Source organism: Mus musculus, chromosome 17 (assembly GCF_000001635.26).
Source record: "Mus musculus strain C57BL/6J chromosome 17, GRCm38.p6 C57BL/6J".
NCBI classification, from domain to species: domain Eukaryota; kingdom Metazoa; phylum Chordata; class Mammalia; order Rodentia; family Muridae; genus Mus; species Mus musculus.
Window position 1 is genome coordinate 14,824,735 of NC_000083.6, and position 23,443 is coordinate 14,848,177.

At 39.7% G+C, this 23,443-nt stretch overlaps 1 protein-coding gene across 11 annotated transcripts in view; it reads right to left on the bottom strand.

Annotated features, from left to right (window-relative positions):
• Nucleotides 1-23,443, bottom strand: part of Wdr27 (WD repeat domain 27) — a 158,431-nt gene that overhangs the window by 39,906 nt on the left and 95,082 nt on the right. For 3 of the 11 annotated variants that reach the window (XR_001782112.2, XR_003952182.1, XM_006524928.2), the window contains one exon: nucleotides 4,503-4,846. The exons of 1 other annotated variant lie outside the window; for it this stretch is intronic. Coding sequence is in view for 8 of the 10 variants with exons in the window: in XM_006524928.2 (XP_006524991.1) it covers nucleotides 4,796-4,846 (51 nt within the window). In the remaining 2 variants the exon portion in view is untranslated. Of the gene's footprint in view, nucleotides 1-4,502; nucleotides 4,847-16,156; nucleotides 16,501-23,443 lie in introns of those variants that run through there. 7 more of the 11 variants (XM_017317640.2, XM_006524925.4, XM_006524934.3 and 4 more) reach the window with 3 other exon arrangements.

The window sequence follows — 23,443 nt, forward strand, 5'->3', positions numbered from 1 at the left end:
AAATGGAAAATAAAAACAAGAGCAGTCATTGCCATAGAACACTCCCATTGGCCTAGTCTGGAACTCAGGGGTGACAATGAATTGTGAAATATGTGAAGAGGCTTTGGGTCAGTGAGAGCACCTGCCTGCTTCTGGGTGTCCCCTCACTCCAGGGGTCTGGAAGCTGCTGCACCAGGTGGTCCCATGGAATCTGGCAGCTGAAGATGATGGCTAGAGCCCAGGCCCTATTCTTTTGGCTGGAAGCAAGGAAGCGCTCAGCAGGTGGGCAGTAACCCAGCTTCACGGGGACTTCTGGGGGAACTGGATGAAACAGACAAGAGCTCTGACCTTTCCCTGTGCATGAAGAGGCACTGTGGGGAACACAGCTTGAGCTCCAGCTGGCACGAGCCAGGCCAGCACAGAGCTGGGGGGTATTGGGAGTCATGGCCTTGGGCACCTTTCCAGGGTTCACAGGCTTGTGGGAAGCAGAGAAAAGCCTGTCACAAACTGAGAGAGAACTTCTGGGCACTGTGAACAAATCACTCAGAGTTGCCTGGATGGACAGTACGGCATTCTTTGCAGGGGCGTGTGGGGTATCCCCCTGGGAAGTGGACTGGTTTCTTAACTTCATCTTGATAGTTGTGTGATCTCCTGGGCCAGCTGGCAGGATATATACAGTGGAAAAACAACACAGACACCTTGTCTTCAACAAGGTGTAAGGCAACCCCTGACTGACAGTCAAGGTTCTCATATGATGTCCACACTCACTGTGCTACCAACACACCCAGGGATGATCACACACATGAATACACATACATACACACACACATACACACACACACTTGTACAAACATAAATTGTGGCAAACTTGTTTTGATTACGTAAGATACTACAATATTATAAAATAAAAATACTATTTTGTCCTCAGATATAAATATTGCTTTAAATACCTTCAAAAACAATAGTGTGATATAAAATTCCACTAGAAACAGACATGTAGCTGATTAAAATCCAAAAGAGCAAGAGAAAGAAGAGACAGATGGGAACATATCAAGGAAACGCTACTTCAGAGCGTCTGATCCAAGATATAGCAGCACTAAATAAAGGCTCTGCTACCGTATGCCATAGGAAAATTTCAAAATAGCATTAATTCAAATACTAATTATTTTATATTCGCACTAAAAACTTTTCTGAATAGGAAATCACAGTTACCCTCAAGATACTTCAGTGAGAAGAAGCAAGGGTATCCCTAGGCATGGTTTGACGGTAACGAACAAGGTAATTCTCATGTTCAGGTAATATACAGACAGTACCATTCAGACTGAATCGATGGTAACTATAACATGAAAAATCAGGAGGAGTTTTCAAAAAGAAAAATGCTATTATTATAAACATTTGCAGGCATTAAAGAGTCAGAGCACCCCCATGTCACTGTGGTGTGATGTGATGTGTGCTTACAGCTAAGGTTAGGTGTTTAAAAGCTGGCATGTGGCAATGTAGGAACTGCGCTCATAGAATCTGAACCAATCCACAGAAATAGCTTAGGTGGCAGACTGAGAGCTCCATAGAGGGTGACACAGACTAAAACTAGGGCTGGTCCTCAGGAAGACAAACAGGAACAGCTCAGAGACAAGGTTAGGGAGGCTCTGAGGTGCAGTTATCACTGGATGAAGGAGCTGGCTAGAGGCGACAGGTGATGGGCACAGCTTAGAGTGCTCATTTGAAATGTCACAAGAATCCAGCACTGGGACTCTGATGTGTGGCAAGGGAAATGGGATGAGCATCAATTTTGACCTCACAGGTGCAGTGTCCTTGAAGGCATCCCTGGGTGCCTGCTACGAACAGTACCACTGATTTTTCTGCAGCCACTGGAGAGCAACCAGTGTAAGCATGGGCCAACCCTAGCCTAGCAGTTCAGCCAGACTGAAAGCTTACAGGGGAGACTGCAGAGAAGCCAGGACATAACAGGACTGCCCCACAACCAGGCCATGGTAGAGTTTATTTAGGGTAGATGAGGGAATGGGGCCGTTCTTTAGTGGCAATCAGAAAAGTTCTAGATGCCTTCCTTCAAACATCTTCTTTTCCTATTTTCTTATCAATTCACAACCCATATATCATCCCTTCTAGAAACGCCACTTATTTCCTGTTTCCAGTCATACTTGTTGCTTAACACAAAGGATAATATATTCAAAGGTTCTGGACACACTCCAGGGAGTTTCCGAGAAAGCTCACATTTGCATTTGTTGAGGCAAAAGAGGAAGCCTGCAAAAAATAGTCTTTTCTTAAATGCAACCCAGTAAGTGGCCAATCAGAAACTGTTGAAACAATGGTCTCTCGGTCACACAGGGTCAGCAACAAAGGTGTTCACCCTGGGGTCTAATCCTCTGGCGGTCTTACTTGGAGTTATTACTGCTGTGATCACACACCATGACCAAAAGCACTTTGGAGAGAAAGGGGTTGATTTTGTTCACAGCTCATTATCACAAGCAGGGAGGGCACAAACCTACTCGGAGCAGGAACCTGGAGACAGGAGCTGATGCAGAAGCCACAGAGGGGTGCTGCTCACTGGCTTGCTCATCATAGCTTTGCTTGGCCTACATTCTTATAGAACCCAGGACCACCAGCTCAAGGGTGGGCACCAAGTGCAACGGGCTGGGTCCTTCCCTATCAGTCACTAATTAAGAAGATGCCTTATGGTTGGACATTATGAAGGCATTTTCCTAGTTGAGGTTTCCTCCTTTTGGGTAACTCTAGCTTGTGTCAAGTAACCAATGAGTTAGCCCTGTCTCCTAACGGTTCCCCCATTTCTCCCAATAGTGCATCCATCTGGGAACAAGTATAAAAAAACACTATCTTACAGAGATACTTCAGATTCAAGCCATAAAAATACTAACATAAAACTTACGATATTTGAGCAAAAAGAACTAGGTAGCCATTACCTACTTCAAAGTTGAAATGGTGTTTGAGCGTTTGGAGTGGGCACTAACACAGTGACTGACATGGTGTCTGAGTGTTTGGGGGGCACTGACACAGTGATTGACAAGGTGTCTGAGTGTGAGGGCACTGTCACAGTGATTGACAAGGTGTCTGAGTGTGAGGGCACTGTCACAGTTATTGACAAGATGTCTGAGTGTTTGTGGGGGCACTGACACAGTAGTATAAATTTGCATTTTACTTTCCCTTAAAACCTTTCATCCAGCACTAACACTCATCGGCATCTCTTCTTTGGTCCTATTAGAGAAAATCAGAGCAGTGGTCCTTAACAGCAGCCTCAAGGGGTGGCCCCTCCAGGAAACTAACTAGTCATCACAGGCTGGGGTGGGGGTGGGGGTGGGGGCAGAACCTTAGGCACAATAATCAATGGGAGAGGTGGAGTCCCAGTTCTGCTGTGCTGGCTTCTGTGGCTCGACTTGAAAGTCCTCTTACAAACAGCTGGGAGAAAGAATGAGGCCTCACACCCCAAGGGGCTAGGAGCCTGAATGGCTACCATAAATTGTCACCTACTCATCTGAGAGAATTTTCTACCAACATGAAAAAGAAAAAAATAAACCAAAAACAAAACCTCTCAAGTAAATGGATGATAGTTCTCACCCTCGCTGGTGCTGGAACTTCCCTGAGCTCTGAGAATAGGGCATCGGAAAGCTAACCCCACAGCAACGTCAGGAATAAGGAGGGAACTTATGCAGAAGTAAACCAAAGCAAGCTGACTCTAGAGTATGAACATACTGTGGTTGGTAATACAAGGGAATAAAACCAAAAGAGAAAAGAACAGAGGGAGTGAAGGCAGAGTTTTAGGACCATTCCTTTTTTTTGAAGAACACACTCAAACGAGGCGCTTCTACAGGTCAAATTGTGGTCAGGCAAATAGTTCAATTTCCAAGTAGCTTAGTTTCATCACAATACTGAAAATGGGTTTCTGGAGGGCCTGTCACTTGTGGCCTATGTGCTCGCCAAGACCCACAAATGTCTGCACCTGTATGTACACTTTGTCTTTCCTCCACTTAACCACCTGTCACATAGGGAAGGCCATCTCCTTCCCAGAGCAGGCTTGGAATGCAGAGTAGTTTCTTTAAACTGGGTGAAAAAGAATGAGGCCCACATCTGCAAAGAAAGCCTTTCAAGGGAATGGGAAAAATGAACAAAATTTGCTTATTCCAGAAGGTTTGAGCCAAATCCCTCTGTGGCCAGGCTTGGGACCTCAACCACATTCTTGCTTTGATGTCTTCAAACACATGGATGTGCCAATGTTGAGCAAATCCATGACATATTCCCCAGAATATGAATCACTTTATCTTTCCAATACCAAGAGGAATAATAAGTACCATCTAATCGGAGACTGAGAAGACTAGGCTGAGTATGGCTCAGCCATCGTCCACCCTTGGGTTGTGCTCATCCTGAAGAGACCAATGTGGGACATCTGGGTGAACACCATAGGGCCATGGCATCCTTGCCACCCTGAACCTTCAAGTGCAGCTGCCACTGTGGCGGTCATGAAGCAAAAGACTACAGAGCGCAGAACAAGATGAGCTAGCTACTATAGTGCTCAGTGCTACTTCATGCTCCACCCTTTCTTCCCTTTCCATCTCTACCCTCACCCCAAGGCACAGTCATGAAAGAGGCACTGGCCCATCTTTATTGAAGATCATTTCCACTGTTCCCAAGGGTCTTCTTGAAAGGAAGGACTCTCAGATGAGGGTCAGTCCTACAGAAGAGGGGTGCAGCAAGGCCTCCTATGGAAACTGCCCATCGACTTCAATAGCTAAGCCATGGATGCTTTCTCTCCTCTCTTCTTGCATTCTTACCAGCATGACGGTCATCACTCAGCCACAAATAGCTGAAGTTTCCCGTCTAAGGTGGCTGTGACAAGCTGGAATAAAAAGTAGAGCACTGTATTAATTATCCTTCTTTTATTGAGTAACCAATGAGAAAAGCTACGAGGTTTACACGATATTTGTAATGTTCAGGTCAAAGAGGAAAATCTGTTAAATTAGTAAAGTCTGCTGCAAGTGTGATTCTTGCACTCCATTCGTCCAGCACACACAGGGTAATACCTGCTCTCCAATAGTCCAACATATGTTCTACTGATGCTTTAGTAGCTGAGATACTTAGACCTTAGAAGCATTCTGAGTTTAAGGGTAGCCAGGGAGACAGGCCAACATGCACCTGCATGTCTTAGGACACGAAAGAAGAGAATCAGAGAGAATATTTAAAGAAAGATTTAATTATATATATAAACGTCATGAAAATAAACATCTGTGCTCAACAAGCTCCTGAGATAAACTAAAGGAGCTCCCTCCCCATCCATGATGTAGGTAATATCCCAGAGCCAAACCATGCTGAACCATAGAGACAGCAGGAAAAAGGTAGCCCATCACCAAACTATGGCGGTTGACAGACTAAAAGAGATGGAAAGAAAAGGTGACTGTCAACCAAGCATCCTGTGTGCAGTGAATACACGTGAGTCATGATTGACACTGCCCCAGGTAAGCAAAGACCAAGGAAGTTCATTACACTAGACCCAAGTGTCCAAGTAAGAAAGGTTGGAGGGTGCCCTACAAGTGAAGTGAAAGGACTTTAAATATGAACTCACAGCTACATGAGGATAAAGCTCTCAATAAAGGCAGAGATATGAGGAACTATTAGATTAACCTTACTGTATTAGAACTCTGTAACTTATTATGTGTATGGGTATTTTTGCCTACATATTTGTCTATGCTCCATGTGCATCCAGTGCCATGGAAGCCAGGAGATGGTGTCAGATTGCCTGGACTGGATGGTTGTGAGTCATTATGTAGATGCTGGGAATTGATGCAGGTCCTCTGAAAGAGTATTCGGAATTCTTAACCACTGAACCATTTCTTCAGGCCCTCAGTAACTATTTTCAATGGATAAATACATTAGTAAATGATTATTAATGTCAAAAATTAATATTGTAACTTATATTTATAACTATATTTTCATACATTTATTTAAGAAGCAAATACATTTTAAAGTTATTATTTTGGCTTATATTTTGATTAGCACATTATATAGTGACTGTAATCTTTAATTTTAATAACTGGAAGAAGGCCAGAAAGATGTCTCAGCTTTAGAGGCACTTTCTGCCCAAGCTTGGCAACCTGAGCTTGTACCCCTATTAAAAAATGGGGTACAGAGCTAAACAAAAAATTCTCAACTGAGGAATACCAAACGTCTGAGAAGCACCTAAAGAAATGTTCAACATCCTTCGTCATCAGGGAAATGCAAATCAAAACCACCCTGAGATTCCCATTGATTCTTATGTCTAGTTTACTCTCACCCTTCCGTGCATCTCTGCCCTTTCTTAATTAGAGCCTCTTATTCCCATGTCACTGATCAAGTCATTTTTCCTTCTATTCTGCTCTCTATTGCTCCTCCTCCACCACATCCCCAGAAATGACCCCTTTTAACTTTGCTGGTTTCTGCAGTTACTCCAGGGTATGTACTCAGATCTGAAGATTTGGGGCTAAGAGTCTCAGATGAGAGAAAATGTATGATGTTTGTATTTCAGGGTCTGGATCATCCCACTCAATATGATGTTTTATTTCCATCCTGTTACCTGAAAAGCTAGTTACTTCATTTTCTTTACAGCTGACTAGTATTCAATAATTTATATGTACTACATTATCACTATTAACCAGTTAAAGAGCACTTAGGCTGTTTCTATTGTTTAGCTATTGAGAATTGGGCAGCAATGAACATGGCTGAGCAAGTATCAGCTAAATGGGCATGTGCCAAGAAAGGAACTATTTGAGTTAGATGATAGATTTTTAACGTTTGAAAATTATTTTCCTACATGCTGTTTAGAATTTCTTATCTGCTGTTTTGTTGTTCTTTTCCATTCTGACTTGGGTAAGACAAGATCTCAAAATTGTTTTATGTATGTACTTCTAGTTATGATTAATGTCCTTTGAGATATGTCTTGGGATTGTTTCTTATCCTAAGAATTCTGTTCCAGTCCAAGACCCATGTCTTGAATGGGTCATTACTTGCTGTTTCTCACTGAGTTCTTTAAATACTATGGATATTACTCCTCTGCCAGTCCGTAGCTGGTAAAGCTTCCATTCCACACCGTGGGCTTCCTCTTCATTTAGTTCAGTGCTGCAGCTCTGCAGGGTTTTTAGGTTTACAATGCTCCATTTGGAAGCTATTAGTTTTCATCCTTGGGAAAGTGAAGTGTTCTTTTCCTACATCAATACCATGTAGGGCTCTGCCTATGTTTTCTTCCAGCAGTTTAGTGTTTCAGGTTTCATGCTTAGTTTCTAATCCATTTGAGGTTAGTTTTGTTAAGATGATATATAGGAGTTAATTTCATTCTTCTGCATGTGCACATACGGTTTTCCCAGCACCATTTGTTGAAGATGCTCTTTTCTCCAGTTTATGGGTTTGGGGTGACATCCTTGTTAAATATAAAATAAATGACATTACATGGACTCATGTTTGGGTTTTTAATTTTTATTACTATTGTCTGGTGTGTACATACCTGTTTTGTGCCAATACCGTTTGTTTTATTAATGTGGCTTTATAATATATCTAAAGAACTGGAATTGTACTCATTCCTGCATATATTTTTTGTTTAGGATACTTTTGGTTATATTGGGGTCTTTTGTGGTTCCATATGAATTTTAAATTACTGTCTTCTAATTCTGTAAATGAGATGGTGATTTTGATTGGGATTGCATTGAATCTATAAGTAGCTTTTAGTAAAATGACCATTTTCACAATGTAATTCTAACAATCCATGAGCAGGAGATATTTTTTTTCATTTCTTAGTGTTTTTCTTTATCTTTTCCTTCAGAGGTTTTCATTGTGGAGGTTATTTACTTCTTTGATTAACTTCATTCCTAAGACATTTTCTTTTCTTTGAGGCTATTGTGAATAAAATTGTATCCATAATCTCTTTCTCTGTACATTTGTTGCTGGTGTATTAAAAGGCCAATTATTTGTACAAGTTGCCACATTGCTGAATTTGCTTATTGTTTGTAGAAATTTTCTGGTAGAAACTTTAGGATCCCTAATGTAAAATGTCACGTCATCAGCAAACAGGGATAGTTTGACTTCTTTCTCTATTTGTATCCTTTCAATCTTTTTCTCGCCTTATTTCCCCAACTAGTGCTTGAGCACAACACTGGATGGAAGTGGGGGTATTGGATATCCGTGTCTTACTGCTGGCTGCAATGGAACTGCTTTAAGCGTTACTCCCTTGAGGATTATGATGGTTGTGGGTTCTCATACATAGCTTTTATTATGTTGAGCTATGTTCCCTCTACCCCTACTCTATCTTGAACTTTTATCATAAAGGCATGTTGGATTTTATCAAAGGCTTTCTCTGTGTCTATTGAGATGATCATGTGATTTTTATCCTTAAGCCCTTTTATGTGATACATTAACATTTATTGACTTACTTATATCGAATCACTGTTGCATTCAAATATATAGCCAACTTGTTCATAGTGTATAATCTTTTTGATGTATATCTATATAGTATCCATATATATTCTTAAGAATTTTAATATATATTTTTGAGAATTTCTTCATAAATGTTCATCAGGAATATTGTTCTGTAGTTTCCTTTTTGTTGCTATGTCTTTACCTTGTTTGGATATTAGAGTGATACTAGCTTTGTAGAAGGAGTTAGGTAGTACTCCTTATGTTTCTTTTAAAAGAATTTTAAGAATGGTTGCTGTAATCTTTGAATGTCTGATAGAATTCTGCTGTAAATCCTCTGGACCTAGCCCCACCCCTTTCTTAAATCTGTAAAGCTTTTTATTATTATTTCAATCACATTTTTTTATGTGTCAGTTTGGGTTTTTAAATTTATTCTTGGTTTAATTTTAGTGGTTTGGGTCAATCTAGAAATCCATCCATTATGTATGTTTGTTTGTTTTCCAGGTTAATAGAATTCATGTTTTTAACATATTACCTTCTAATATTCTGAATTCCTTTAGTGTCTGTTGTAACGTTTCCTTGTCTATTTCTGAGTCTGCTAATTGGGTTTTCTTTCTTTTGTACAGTTGGACAAAGAGACTACCAACCTTGTCTATCTTCTCAAAGAGCTAGCTATCTTTAGACTTAGTTTTTTGTGTTTTCTTTGTTTCTATTTCATTGATGTCAGATCTAATTTTTACTATTTCTTTCCATTTACTGAGTTTGGACCTGGTTTGTTCTTATTTTTCCAACTTTTAAAGTTGCATCATTAAGTCACTTCTGTGTGGACTGACTTAAACACTTCCCTCACAGGACTACTTTCTATGTGTCCCACAAGTTTTGTTGTGCTATGTTTTTGTTTTCATTTAGTTCCAGAACTTTTTTTATTTCTTTCTTGATTTCCTCTCTGACACGTTACTCATTGAGTAATGAGTTGATTGATCTCCATGAGTTTTGTAATTACTAGAGATTTGGTTGCTGTCAATTTTATGTTTTATTGTATTGTGATCAGATAGTATAACAAGGAGTTATTTCAATCTTTTTGAATTTTTTAAAGATTTGGGTTTTATCCCAGTATGTGGTCTATTTTAAAATTTTCCATGTGGTGATGAGTATAAAGTGTATTCTTTGTTGTTTGGCTAGGATATTCTGTAGATAACTATCAAGTCCATTTGATTTATGGTATCAATTAATTCTGATATTTCTGGGTTTTTTTTTTTTTTTTGTCTAGAAGGCCTGTATATTGAAGGATGTGAGACAACAAAATAGCATAATATTGTTAATCTGTGTCTTTAATTCCAGTAGTAGATTTTTTTTAAAGAAATTGGGTGCCCAGGGTTCAGTGCAAGTATGTTTGGAATAGTAATATCTTCTTAGTTAACTGTTCCCTCAATTAGACTGAAGTATCCCTCCATATGTCTTCTGTTTAGTTTTGGTTTGAAGTTTATTTTGTCAGATATTGGAACAGTGACACCTACTTACTTTTGGTCCCATGTGACTAGAGTATTTTTGTACATCCTTTTACTTTATAGCAGTACCTATCTTGAAAAATACAGACATGTTTCTTATAGACAGCGGATAGATGTATTCTATTTAGTCTGTCTGTATCTTTTGAAGAATTGCGGCCATTGATACTTCAAAGTTACTATGGAAGTGTGTGAGTTAATTGTTGCCATTATGTTTAGCTTTGGTATTATTGTTTGTATTCTCAGTGGAACTTTTGTGTTTAAATAATTATGGCATCATATTTCTCTCCATGGTCTCTCTGCTGAACTCATTCCTCTCTTCAGTCTGAAGTAATGCTTCCTGTATTTTTCTTAGTGTGTTGGATATACAGTTTTAGGCTGTTTATGTCATAAATTTTTCTTTCCCTGTCAATCGTGGCAGATAGTTTTGCTAGGTATACTATTTTAAGTTGGCTGTAATAGACTTTCAGGACTTGAAATACGTTGTTCCACATTCATTCTGTCATTCAAAGTTTCCATTGACAAATCAGCCATTATTCTGATACATTTTCCTTTATATGCAATGGGTTTTTTTTTCTTCTGACTGTCAAAACACTTTGTTATGTATACTTAGTAATTTATCTATGGTACGCTGTGGGATTTTCTTTTCTGGTTTTGTCTGTTTAGTGTTCTGTGTGCTTATTGAATCTGTATGGATTCCTTATTTGGGAGTTTTCTTCTATGATCTTGTTGACGATCTGGTTTATATCCTTGGTTTTGGTTTCTTCTTCTTCCTCTGTGCCTATATTTTGAGGTTTGAATTTTTTTTCACAATGTCCCACATTTATCCTGTATGTTCCTTCTCTATATTTTTTGAAAATTCTTCATATTCCTTGCTTACTGAATGCCAGAACAGGGTCCAGGAATGAAGTCATGTGAGACAAATTCTAAGTGCTTGTGAGAACTCCAAGCAAACAAGACAAGAATCTTGTGGGCTGTTTCTTTAAAACATAAAGTTGTCCTTAGAATATTTTTCCATGCTCCTCCCACGTATAGCAGATAAGCATGAGTTACTTCAGAGTACTCATTTTTGTTGACTATTGTACGGGACTTTAGCATGCCTCATTTATCAGCTCCATTCTCCCAGGTCCCACTTCCTCTAGAGTGGTGACAACTGAGGATCATGACTGGACCCAATAGAAGTCTGATGTAAAAAATATATTTAAAAGGTATTATTGGCAGGCTAAGCACACATAGTCCTGAAATAATGCACTGATATTTACAGAACAGAGTTTGGCCTCATGTCCACACTGTTCTGGAGGAAGAAGTTAATTCTAATTTTAAAGGCCACAAAATATATCTGATTTCATTTTGGAATAAAGCTTCACTTATTTTCAAACTTCAAAATGTTATACTCATTCATTTGTGTCACATTTGAACCTCATCTTTAGGAGATTTTATCAGAGAAAACTATATTAAACTGCACACAGTCTGGGTTTTAAAAAAACAGAAACTGTTGGGCCAGTTACCTGAGCAGAGCTTGAGCACAAACTCTACAACCAGTCCCACAACACCCAGAGGAAGATCCACTCCTAGGCACTCTAACGTGCCCAGGAGCATAGGATCAGAGGTGAGTAGGACACAACATCTGCCCCAACACCGGAAGTAACTGGATCCAACGGGATCCAGGCACCCAGGAACTGCACCCAACCAGTGGCACGGGTCCCTTCTGGTCTGGGCCAATACCTTGAGCAGACTTTGGGCACAAACTCTGCTGCCAGTCCCACAACACCCAGAAGAAGCTCCACTCCCAGGCACTCTAATATGCCCAGGACCACAGGATCACAGGATCACAGGATTCCAAGAGCTTGGTCACACCAGGATCTCAGGGTCCCAGAGGCAGCTTGACTCCTAGGAGCTCTTACACACCCAGGATCTCAGGATCCCAGAACCCCAGAATCACAGAGACAGCTGAACTCTGAGGAGTTCTGACACAACCAGGATCACAGGAAGGACAGGCTCCAGTCAGATATAGTTAGGGCAGGGAGCACTAGAGATAATCAGACGGCAGGAGGCAAACATAAGAACAGAAGCAACAGAAACCAAGGTTACTTGGCATCATCAGAACTCAATTCCCCCACCATAGTAAGTCCAGGATACACTATCACACGGGAAAAGCAAGATTCAGATCTAAAATCACTTCTCATGATGATGATAGAGGACTTTAAGAAGGACATAAATAACTCCCTTAAAGAAATACAAGAGAACACAGGTAAACAGCTAGAAGTCCTTAAAGAGGAAACACAAAAATCCCTTAAAGAATTACAGGAAAGCACAATCAAACAGGCAAAAGAAATGAACAAAACCATCCAGGATCTAAAAATGGAAATAGAAACAATAAAGAAATCACAAAGGGAGACAACCCTGGAGATAGAAAACCTAGGAAAGAGATCACGAGTCATAGATGCAAGCATCACTAACAGAATACAAGACATAGAAGAGAGACTCTCAGATGCAGAAGATACCATAGAAAACATTGACACAACAGTCAAAGAAAATGCAAAAAGCTCCTAACCCAAAACATCCAGGAAATTCAGGACACAATGAGAAGACCAAACCTAAGGATAATAGGTATAGAAGAGAGTGAAGATTCCTAACTTAAAGGGCCAGTAAATATCTTCAACAAAATTATAGAAGAAAACTTCCCTAACCTAAAGAAAGAGATGTCCATGAACATATGAGAAGCCTACAGAAGTCCAAGTAGACTGGACCAGAAAAGAAATTCCTCCCATCACATAATAATCAAAACACCAAATTCACTAAACAAAGGAAGAATATTAAAAGCAGTAAGGGAAAAAAGTCAAGTCACATATAAAAGCAGATCTATCAGAATTACACCAGACTTCTCACCAGTGACTATGAAATCTAGAAGATCCTGGGCAGATGTCATACAGACCCTAAGAGAAAACAAATGCCAACCAGAGCTACTATACCCAGCAAAACTCTCAATTACCATAGATGGAGAAACCATGATATTCCATGACAAAACCAAATTTACACAATATCTTTCCATAAGTCCAGCCCTATAAAGGATAATAGATGGAAAACACCAACACAAGGAGGGAAACTACACTCTAGAAAAAGCAAGAAAGTAATCTTTCAACAAACCCAAAAGAAGATAGCCACACAAACATAATTCCACCTCTAACAATAAAAATAACAGGAAGTTACAATTACTTTTCCTTAATATCTCTTAACATTAATGGACTCAATTCCTAAATAAAAAGATATAGACTAACAGACTGAATATATAAACAGGACCCAGCATTCTGCACCTCAGTGACAAAGACAGACACTACCTCAGAGTAAAAGGTTGGAAAACAATTTTCCAAGCAAGTGGTTCCAAAACACAAGCTGCAGAAGCCATTCTAATATCGAATAAAATCAACTTTCAACCAAAAGTTATCAAAAAAGATAAAGAAGGACACTTCATACTGGTCAAAGGAAATATCTTCCAAGATGAACTCTCAATTCTGAACATCTATGCTCCAAAGGCAAGGGCACCCACATTCATAAAAGAAACTTTACTAAATCTCAAAGCACACATCGCACCCCACACATTAATAGTGGGAGATGTCAACACCCTACTCTCAGCAATGGACAGATCATGGAAACACAAACTAAACAGACGCAGTGAAACTAACAGAAGTTATGAACCAAATGGATCTAACAGATATTTATAGAACATTTCATCCTAAAGCAAAATAATATACCTTCTTCTTAGAACCTCAGGGTACCTTCTCCAAAACTGACCATATAATTGGTCACAAAATAGGCCTCAACAGATACAAGAAGATTGAAATAATCCCATGCAACCTATCATATCACTATGGAATAAGGCTGGTCTTCAATAACAACAAAAATAATGAAAAACACACATATGCATGGAAGCTGAACAATGCTCTACTCAATGATAACTTGATCAAGAAAGAAATAAAGAAAGAAATTAAAGACTTTCTAGAATTTAATGAAAATGAGGCTACATCATACCAAAACTTATGGGGCACAATGAAAGCCACCCTAAGAGAAAAAACTCATAGCTTTAAGTGCCTCCAAAAAGAAACTGAAGAGAGCTTACACTAGCAGCTTGACAGCATACCTGAAAGCTCTAGAACAAAAAGAAGCAAAATACACCTAAGAGGAGTAGACAACAGGAAATAATCAAACTTAGAGCTGAAATCAACCAAATAAAATAAAAAAGAAGTATATAAAGAGTCAACCAAACCAGGAGCTGGTTCTTTGAGAAAATCAACAAGATAGTAAACCCTTAGCCAGATTAACCAGAGGGCACAGAGACAGTATCCAAATTAACAAAAACAGAAATGAAAAGGGAGACATAACAATGAAATATATCTTAAAATAATTACTTTTTTGGTGAGTATTAACAGTTGAAAATATTAAAATCATGCTCTACAAACATCATGGATATGTTATTGATAATTTTTCTCACTGTGCTTGAAATTAGCATTTTCTTAATGTTTAACTTCAAAGAGTTTCTCCTACTTTGAAATTTTTAAAATATTCTTTTTTTAATATTTTTTTATTACGTATTTTCCTCAATTACATTTCCAATGCTCTCCCAAAAGTCCCCCATACCCTCCCCCCCACTTCCCTACCCACCCATTCCCATTTTTTGGCCCTGGCGTTCCCCTGTACTGGGGCATATAAAGTTTGCAAGTCCAATGGGCCTCTCTTTCCAGTGATGGCCGACTAGGCCATCTTTTGATACATATGCAGCTAGAGTCAAGAGCTCCGGGGTACTGGTTAGTTCATAATGTTGTTCCACCTATAGGGTTGCAGATCCCTTTAGCTCCTTGGGTACTTTCTCTAGCTCCTCCATTGGGAGCCCTGTGATCTATCCAATAGCTGACTGTGAGCATCCACTTATGTGTTTGCTAGGCCCCGGCCTAGTCTCACAAGAGACAGCTATATCTGGGACCTTTCAGCAAAATCTTGCTAGTGTATGCAATGGTGTCAGCGTTTGGAAGCTGATTATGGGGTGGATCCCTGGATATGGCAATCACTAGATGGTCCATTCTTTTGTCACAGCTCCAAACTTTGTCTCTGTAACTCCTCCCATGGGTGTTTTGTTCCCAATTCTAAGAAAGGGCACAGTGTTCCCACTTTGGTCTTCATTCTTCTTGAGTTTCATGCGTTTAGCAAATTGTATCTTATATCTTTGGTATCCTAAGTTTTGGGCTAATATCCACTTATCAGTGAGTACATATTGTGTGAGTTCCTTTGTGATTGGGTTACCTCACTCAGGATGATGCCCTCCAGGTCCATCCATTTGCCTAGGAATTTCATAAATTCATTCCTTTTAATAGCTGAGTAGTACTCCATTGTGTAAATGTACCACATTTTCTGTATCCATTCCTCTGTTGAGGGGCATCTGGGTTCTTTCCAGCTTCTGGCTATTATAAATAAGGCTGCTATGATAAAATCATTTCTCTCCTAGAAACACTGATAATCTTTCTTAAGTAAACTTAGACAATGTACACAGATATATAATGCGTTTTAATTACTCTTACTATGACACGTGGTATCATATAGAGGCTTTTGAATATATTTGTTAATGATTCATTTTTAATATTTTATTCTTTTACTATGTTTAATCCTCAAATAATATTTTGTATGTTTTGAAACAATTTAGTGTTTAATATTAGATATAGGATCCTCAGTTATGGATAATATTAAATATTTATTAATGATAGTTTTAGGGTATGAAAGGATAAGAATATAAAAGTTGAACAAATTTTTTATATATTATTTGATTGTCAAAATACTCAACACATTTAATGTATTAAATGCACTTAATAAAAAAATTAAGAAAGATAAGAAAAGAAAGAAAACTGAAAAAATAATAGAAGCCAATGAGACAGATGTGAGTACTTTTCCAATGGCTGTGGCATTTCTATCTCCAAACTCGAGCCATTGAGAAAAGGAGGAAGGCAATAAAGAACATGCAGAAACCCTCGGGGATCCACACCTCAGGCTATGTCTGAAGCCAAGGATATAAAAATTCAACCCCGCCCCTTCCTGTCCTTAATTCAAACATGGCACCCAGATCTTTAGGTCCTGTTGTCTGTGTGTAAGAACAAATACCCAGAGGTTCATAGTAGATAAGGGGGAAATAGGACTTTTTCCCAGAGACAATTACATCCATCCTCTTTAATAAAAGAATAATACATAACAATTAGAAAAGACTTTAGTTGTTTAATGAGTTTAAGGTCCAGATCGTTTAGGAGCTAAATACTTACTTTGGCTGGTTCTTCAGCTCAAGAGAAATCAACACAGTTGTACTTCAAGATCTAAACTTGGAGATGTGAGGCTCTTTTTCACTTGTATATCCCTTAATTTATACACTCCTAGTGTGAGTTGCTATACATTTACTAAGAGGGTGTGGGAACCTAGGAACTGCATAGAAGATGAATGAGGTCAGTCACCATAGTCGCCAGAGAAGGAACAAACTAAAGAAGACAGTGTCATTTCCTGGGCCATGCTTCCTGTTGCTGCTCGCAGAGTGACCATGATGTGAAGGTGAGTCTGCAGCCACCTTTCCTGAGGAAAGCTGAGGTGGGGTTTGTAGATATGATCAGTATATTTGCTAACCACATATGAGATATAAAATCCCCAAATCCTAATCCTTCTGCACACATTAACCCTTATTAATCCACATTCAAATGAAACTTCCAGCCAAAATTAGCAAATACCCCAAGACATCTGCTGTAAACATACAAAATTAATATACAAAAATTAATATACAAAAATTAATATACAAATGTAATAGGAGAGAGCCTCATGTGGCTCAGCACAAAAAAGTAAAGAAAGGTGATAGATAGATAGATAGATAGATAGATAGGGGAGGGGAGGGGAGGGAAAGGGGAAGGGGAAGGGGAAGGGGAAGGGGAAGGGGAAGGGGAAGGAGAAGAAGAAGAACAAGAAAAAGAAAAAAAGAAAAAGAAAAAAGAAAAACAAAAACATTACTTTCCTACACAGCAGAGCAAAGAACAGAACCAGGCTCTGGGTATCAGGGCCCCTGACACAGTCCAGCAGAGTGGCAGCAGAGTGTATCCCACAGCAGATGTCAGAGCAGTAGATCCCAGAGCAATAGTAGTCCCAGCCAGACTGCCAGAATTGCAATGAGGCTGGCAGTATACACTAGGACCCAAGGCTGAGGATAGCCTACATGGTACCCGAGGGAGATCTGAGGGTTCCCACACTAGCAGATGCATATCAAAGGTGGTTGCAACTGCACATCTAGACCCTGGTTCCTGACATCCTGGGGACGGGAAGTACTGCTCTCAGTTACTAAGATGAAGTTCTAAAGAAATGAGAAAGAAGGCACTGTAAAACCAAAATTCATCAAGAAATAGCATAACGAACAAAAAAAAAGGAGTTATTTTTCAACTAAGAATCAGTCTATAAGTTGATATGCAAAAACATATTGTCATTGAATGCAAAAAAAATGGGTAACTGAATAACTGCTGGTGACAACATTGCCGATAGATCTGCATCAATAAAGGGCTCTTAAAATGAGAGGACTCAGCCCTCAGTGAGATGAACAGATGAAGGTCAAATAAAAATAATTAATTTTCAAATGTTGATAGAACACAGGGAACATATTAGAAATGAGAACAGGACAGGGAAAGACAGTGTATTGATTGACAAGACCAAACACATTTGGAAAGAGAAAAATATCTTATTTGTTAAAATACTAAAGAGTTGCCCAAAATACAGCTTAAAAAAAAACAATTGATTTTAAAATAGGAAGGATCAATGAAGACTTGTAGATGTTACTGAGAGAGTTTCAAAACTATATCCAATAGAATTCAGAAGACAAACATAAAGGCAAAGTTTAAGAAGCACTTTTAAAGAACAGCAAATTACACACATCTTAGATGCCAAAACAAAATGAGATTTTCAAAGTGTTGATAAGTTTATAGCAATGAAAATTTTACAACAAAATAAGCTTCCATTCACATGGGAAGGAAATAAGAGACATTATCAGATATATAAGATCAAATGTAAGCTCAAAATATCATTGAAGGGAAAAGTGAGAAAAAAAAAAGCAGTGGCAACAGAAACAAGTGGGAGGAGTCCAGCCTCCCCAGCAGCAGTGACATCGAGACTGTAGGAAGCACAGACAACAACCCCATGTATCACAAGCTGCTTGGGAGCTTTCATTTGTCCAGAAGGAAACAAACGTTTATAACAGCTTCAGTATTTTTCATGATTAAGTAATAACTGACTAAATTTCATTTAAATTTAATTTTCATTCATTAAGAGGTAAAGATAACAGTTAAAACAAAATAGAACAAAAATCCTCAGTCAACAACAGAGAATGTTAAAAACTACCTGCAACTTGAAGCAGGTTTGAACTCACAGCACCTGAGACAGCATGCATAGAGCCCTGTACAAGCTCAAACCAGACACAATTTCAGCAGGAGAGAGGAGGGGGCATGAAGTCCTGCCCCTAGCTGAGGAGCTATTGGCGAATGACAGCTACTGGGAGACGGAGGGTCCACTTCCTTTATGGTTGTGGCTCCTTGTTGGTCCATGCTCTAGTGGATGACCACACTACCAGAAGTATGTGGGCAGCACAAATTAAATTTGAATTTTTTTTTAAAGAAATTGAGTGGGCATGGAAACAGAGGTGCATCTGAAAGGAGTTGAGGAAGGAAAAATAAACATAATCAAAATATTTTATACAGAATTCTCAAAGAACATGAAGAAGAAAGAGAGAGAAATAGGGGAATCCAAGTAAAATGAACGCCATCCACTGTCTCTAGTCTCCCAACTCAGACCTGAGGAATGCTCAGTCTCCATTCCACTTGGTGATCTGGGTTAGGAACCACTTCATACACTGCACTCACTGCTCATTCATTACTAACTGCTCTGAAAAGATTAGTGTCCCATTGGTCTCCAGGGACCATGTTGCTGGCAATATGCTTTCTTGGAATTGAAAATTAACAGTAGCACTATCTTTGAGGCATTGCTCCATGGGTATCTTGGGCAAACTTCCCCACTTTCTGAATCCCTAGTTTGCTTCAGCTGTGGCTATTGTCCCTCTTCCATAGCACCATTCCAAGGACAGAAGAGAGTATGACTGGGCTGGTTAGCGTAAGGCCCCAGGGACTGCCAGCTGAAAAGAAATAAAGGAGCAGCAGGGCCAGGTGAGCAGGGAACAACACGGACACACGGAATCCGCAATACAGATAGGATGGGCACAAGCCACCAAGACTGTCCTCACTGTGTCTGCTATTCACTTAGGGAACATGAAATAAATAAGTGGATTCAGGATCCAAGTAGCTTTGGAACTTCCTCCTGGAGGAGAAAAGTTTCCCTGGCAAAAACCACTGCCTGTGGCGGATACAAACTCCTGTTCCCAGGCCCAAGGCAACCCCACTGTGCATCAGAGAACTCAGCATCCAATGTGTGCCAATGTCTGAAGATCTGGTCAGACAGGCCATATATTTAAACACAAAATGCCACCATATTACACCTTTTCTTTTTGTCTACTTTTTATGTCATATTTAATTTATGAAATGTGTTTCCTTAAAACATTTTTATACAAATATTTAATAGATTTGATTATATACACCTCCCTAACTCATTCTCATCTTCTTTACTCTCTCTTATTTTTTATCCTCTGAAGGTATCATGCAAGGTTCAAAGAAGGGAGACAGCCAACAGTCCTACCCAGACATGATGAGCATGTGCCACATCAACAACCAGCATGAGACAATAACCCTAATGGTGCAGTAATTGCATACGCATTTTGGCAATAGCCAACAGCTAGGCTTAAGTCCCACTCAATAAGACGGAAACTATGCCTGATACTGAAACCTAGCTAACTATGCATAACTACTGAACTCATGGCTATTAGAGGAGAATCTTCAACCTCTAATTTACTAAACCAGCATAATTCCTAATAGGTATCTATAAACATCTGTCCTTATATCACAGAGAAGTAAGTATAGTCCTCACCCTTCATCAAGGAATCTTCTTTTAGATGGAGACCACTACTGAAAACTACAACTGATGACAATGCACAGTTGTGGGCCCCATCAGTCCTGATGTCAATACCCCAGTCTAAGGCCCCAGGAACATTGTAGAAGATGGGTCAAAAAGACTGGAAGAGCCAGAGGGTGGGGAAGGTTGCTGTGAGACTGTGTCTCAATCAGAAGCTATGTCTATAAGGCCTTACCAACATAACTGTCTAAATCTGAGCTGAAAGATGGTGATGTCAATGGACATGCCAAACTAAGTGAAGAAAAGTCCATGAGGCCTCTCCCTACACAAACCCTATTCACTTCTACACAAACTTCAAGTAACCAACGAGAGCTGGGAGCAGGAGTGGTTGTCTTCCCCAGGGAGGAACACCCAGTGCTGATGGTCAGCTCTGAAAATATAAATACAAGTAGCATTACACAGAGTAAACAGGTTATGTTAAGGAACCGTGTAACAACAAAAAAAGAGTTCATTTGATATCCTGTAGAAATTGAGTAAAGCGTGAACCACATGGTCATCTCAACAGACAAAAACAATTACACAAAAATTAAACATTTTCATGATTACAAAAACACCAAACAGACTAGCAATAAGGGGGGCTTCCCTGCACACTATGGGGCCCAGCATGCAAACCCCACAACTGACATCATCCTTAATGACAAAGTCCTGGAAGTGTCTATTAAAATCAGGAACACAACAAAGATAGCTACTCTTTTTTTTTAATTAGGTATTTTCCTCATTTACATTTCCAATGCTATCCCAAAAGTCCCCCATACCCTCCCACCCACTCCCACTTTTTGGCCCTGGCATTCCCCTGTACTGGGGCATATAAAGTTTGCAAGTCCAATGGGCCTCTCTTTCCAGTGATGGCCGACTAGGCCATCTTTTGATACATATGCAGCTAGAGTCAAGAGCTCCGGGGTACTGGTTAGTTCATAATGTTGTTCCACCTATAGGGTTGCAGATCCCTTTAGCTCCTTGGGTACTTTCTCTAGCTCCTCAATTGGGGGCCCTGTGATCCATCCAATAGCTGACTGTGAGCAAGGGATAGCTACTCTTATACTAAGGGAAGTTAATAAAGAGAACTGCACTCACCTGGAGTGGGAAGACCTGAAACTGATCTTTCAGATGGTAGAGTCATATGCACATAAAGTAAGAAACAGTCAAAACCAATTATACCTAATAAGCAAGTCCAATTGGATCACAAAGATCAATATACAGAAACCAACTTCATTTCTATATGATTACACCCAAATGGTCATCCTAAAATTAACTTTAAAAATATTAGGTGGAAAACAAGAGAAATAAATGGTATTTGTAACTGAATCTTCTTTTTCTTCACCTGTGGATGTATATAAGTATAAACACATACAGACCTATATATGCTCAGAAAGAAATATGTGAGAGTTCTAGAGTGTCCATGCCTGTGAGCTGTCATGTTTTCCCTTGTGCTTGCTGTTTCCCTCCCTGTCCCTTTCTCTCATCTCACTGTCTCTGTCTCTCTCCTACCTCCCCCTGCACATCCCTTCCACGTATTTATTTTGTTGTGATGGGGTCAAACCCAGAGCCTCTCTGCCACTGAGTTTTTTAAATAGGATCTTACTAACTCAGGTTGGCTTCAACCACCTGAGCAGCTGGGATTACAGACCCGATGACCACACCTGGCTTGTTTACTCTATTTCCCGAAAGAATATGCACTATTTCTTTTTACAAATTGAAAAAAAAAATGAACAAAAAAGTCAAAAAGTTAAGAGGTACTGTCTCTGCAGTTATAAAACAGTAACTCCAACAATATATTTTCTGTCATTGCAGCTTACATTTTCACAAATAACTACATATTACATGCAATTTCTATTAAAGAAAGTCTGTTTTATCATAGCCAAACTATCAATTGAATCCTTCTCTTAATTGTTCTTGAGAACAATTAGCACAAAGATACCCACACTTGCACAAGTCTATACAATGAGTGGCTTATCTGTCAGACACTGTTATTGTATTGCCTCCCTTCAAAGTCTGTTGCTCTCTTTAATCTGCTTGTCCTTGAGTAAAACATACTTGCCATTCTTATAATTCACAAACTTCATTAGCAAAGTTCAATAATAGAACCAGCTGTGTAACTGGAATCCTATGTGCTGAGAAGAACAAAACTGCTGCAGCTTATTTGAGATACATTTTTAAGTTGGATTTATAAATCACTTACAAAGAAATTGAGCAGAACTAAAATTATGGTCCAACTGTCACATTCCTACAGTGTGACCACAGTGTGCTCAGGGCTGGAGGCCACAGCAATGAGTGTTTGCAGACCTGAAAGCTTTGCCAGACCATCAGGGACAAATATCCTCGCCAGCCAGATATTAGATCAACAACCATTAAACATAATCTGAACCATCTTCCATGGCCAAGGCTCAAGAGCTGAAATCCAAACAGTCGCCCTGCTGCTGAGTGTCCACGTGCTGCATGAGCCCCTAGAGACCTCGAGGAGAAATGCCATGCAGAGGACAGAGCCAGTGACTGACACTAGAGATGTGCCCAGCTTTCATCCCTCCTTCTCACGTACCTTGGAAATCTTTGTTCAGAAAGAGCCTCTCCATTGTCCCCTACTGCTCTGCACCTCTACCCGTCACACTGTGGATTTACAGAGGACACTTGGGACCTGGTCTGTACACAATCTGACTCACGGCTCCCTGGATCACTCATATTGCATAGCTGGCTCCACCGTGTGCAAGACTGCTAGGGTTTGTTGCTGGGCCAATGGCATTGCTCTCAGATGGGAGGGCAGATTTCTGGGGACCTTTTCATTCCCTTCCTCCTTCCTTCCCTTTCTCTTCCCAGGGCAGTCCACCTCTCTGCTCTGTGCAGCAAATTTAGAAAAAGAAATGCTTCTGGCATGAGATCTTCCATGTCATAGGAGTAAATTATATGATTAAAAAATTACATCTTGGGGCTGGTGAGATGGCTCAGCAGGTAAGAGCACCCTACTGCTCTTCCGAAGGTCCTGAGTTCAAATCCCAGCAACCACATGGTGGCTCACAACCATCCCTAACGAGATCTGACTCCCTCTTCTGGTGTGTCTGAAGACAGCTACAGTGTACTTATGTATAATAAATAAATAAATCTTTAAAAAAAAAATTACATCTTTAAACAATATTACTTGTTTCTTTAAGGAGCACATGACTGCACTCACCCACTTATACACACACTCATTGCTGAGGTCAGCAGTTTTTTTATACCCAGTCTGCCTCTGCCACAGCACGCAGTAGGTCCATCCTCCATCCTTACTTATCATATCTGCCCATATGTTGATTGTCTGCTTCACACTAAGCTCCATGAAAGCTCACATCCCACTGTCTTCTTAGCTCTGGTTTTCAACAGTTAAATGAGCTGTCTCTGTTTTGCACCTTATGTGACTTCCTCGTTTATGATCTTCTGTGTCCTGTATAGCTTTTGACTTTCTGTTTTCTGGGCTGGCTCTCCTCTCAGCCTCCATTGGTGTTTGAGAA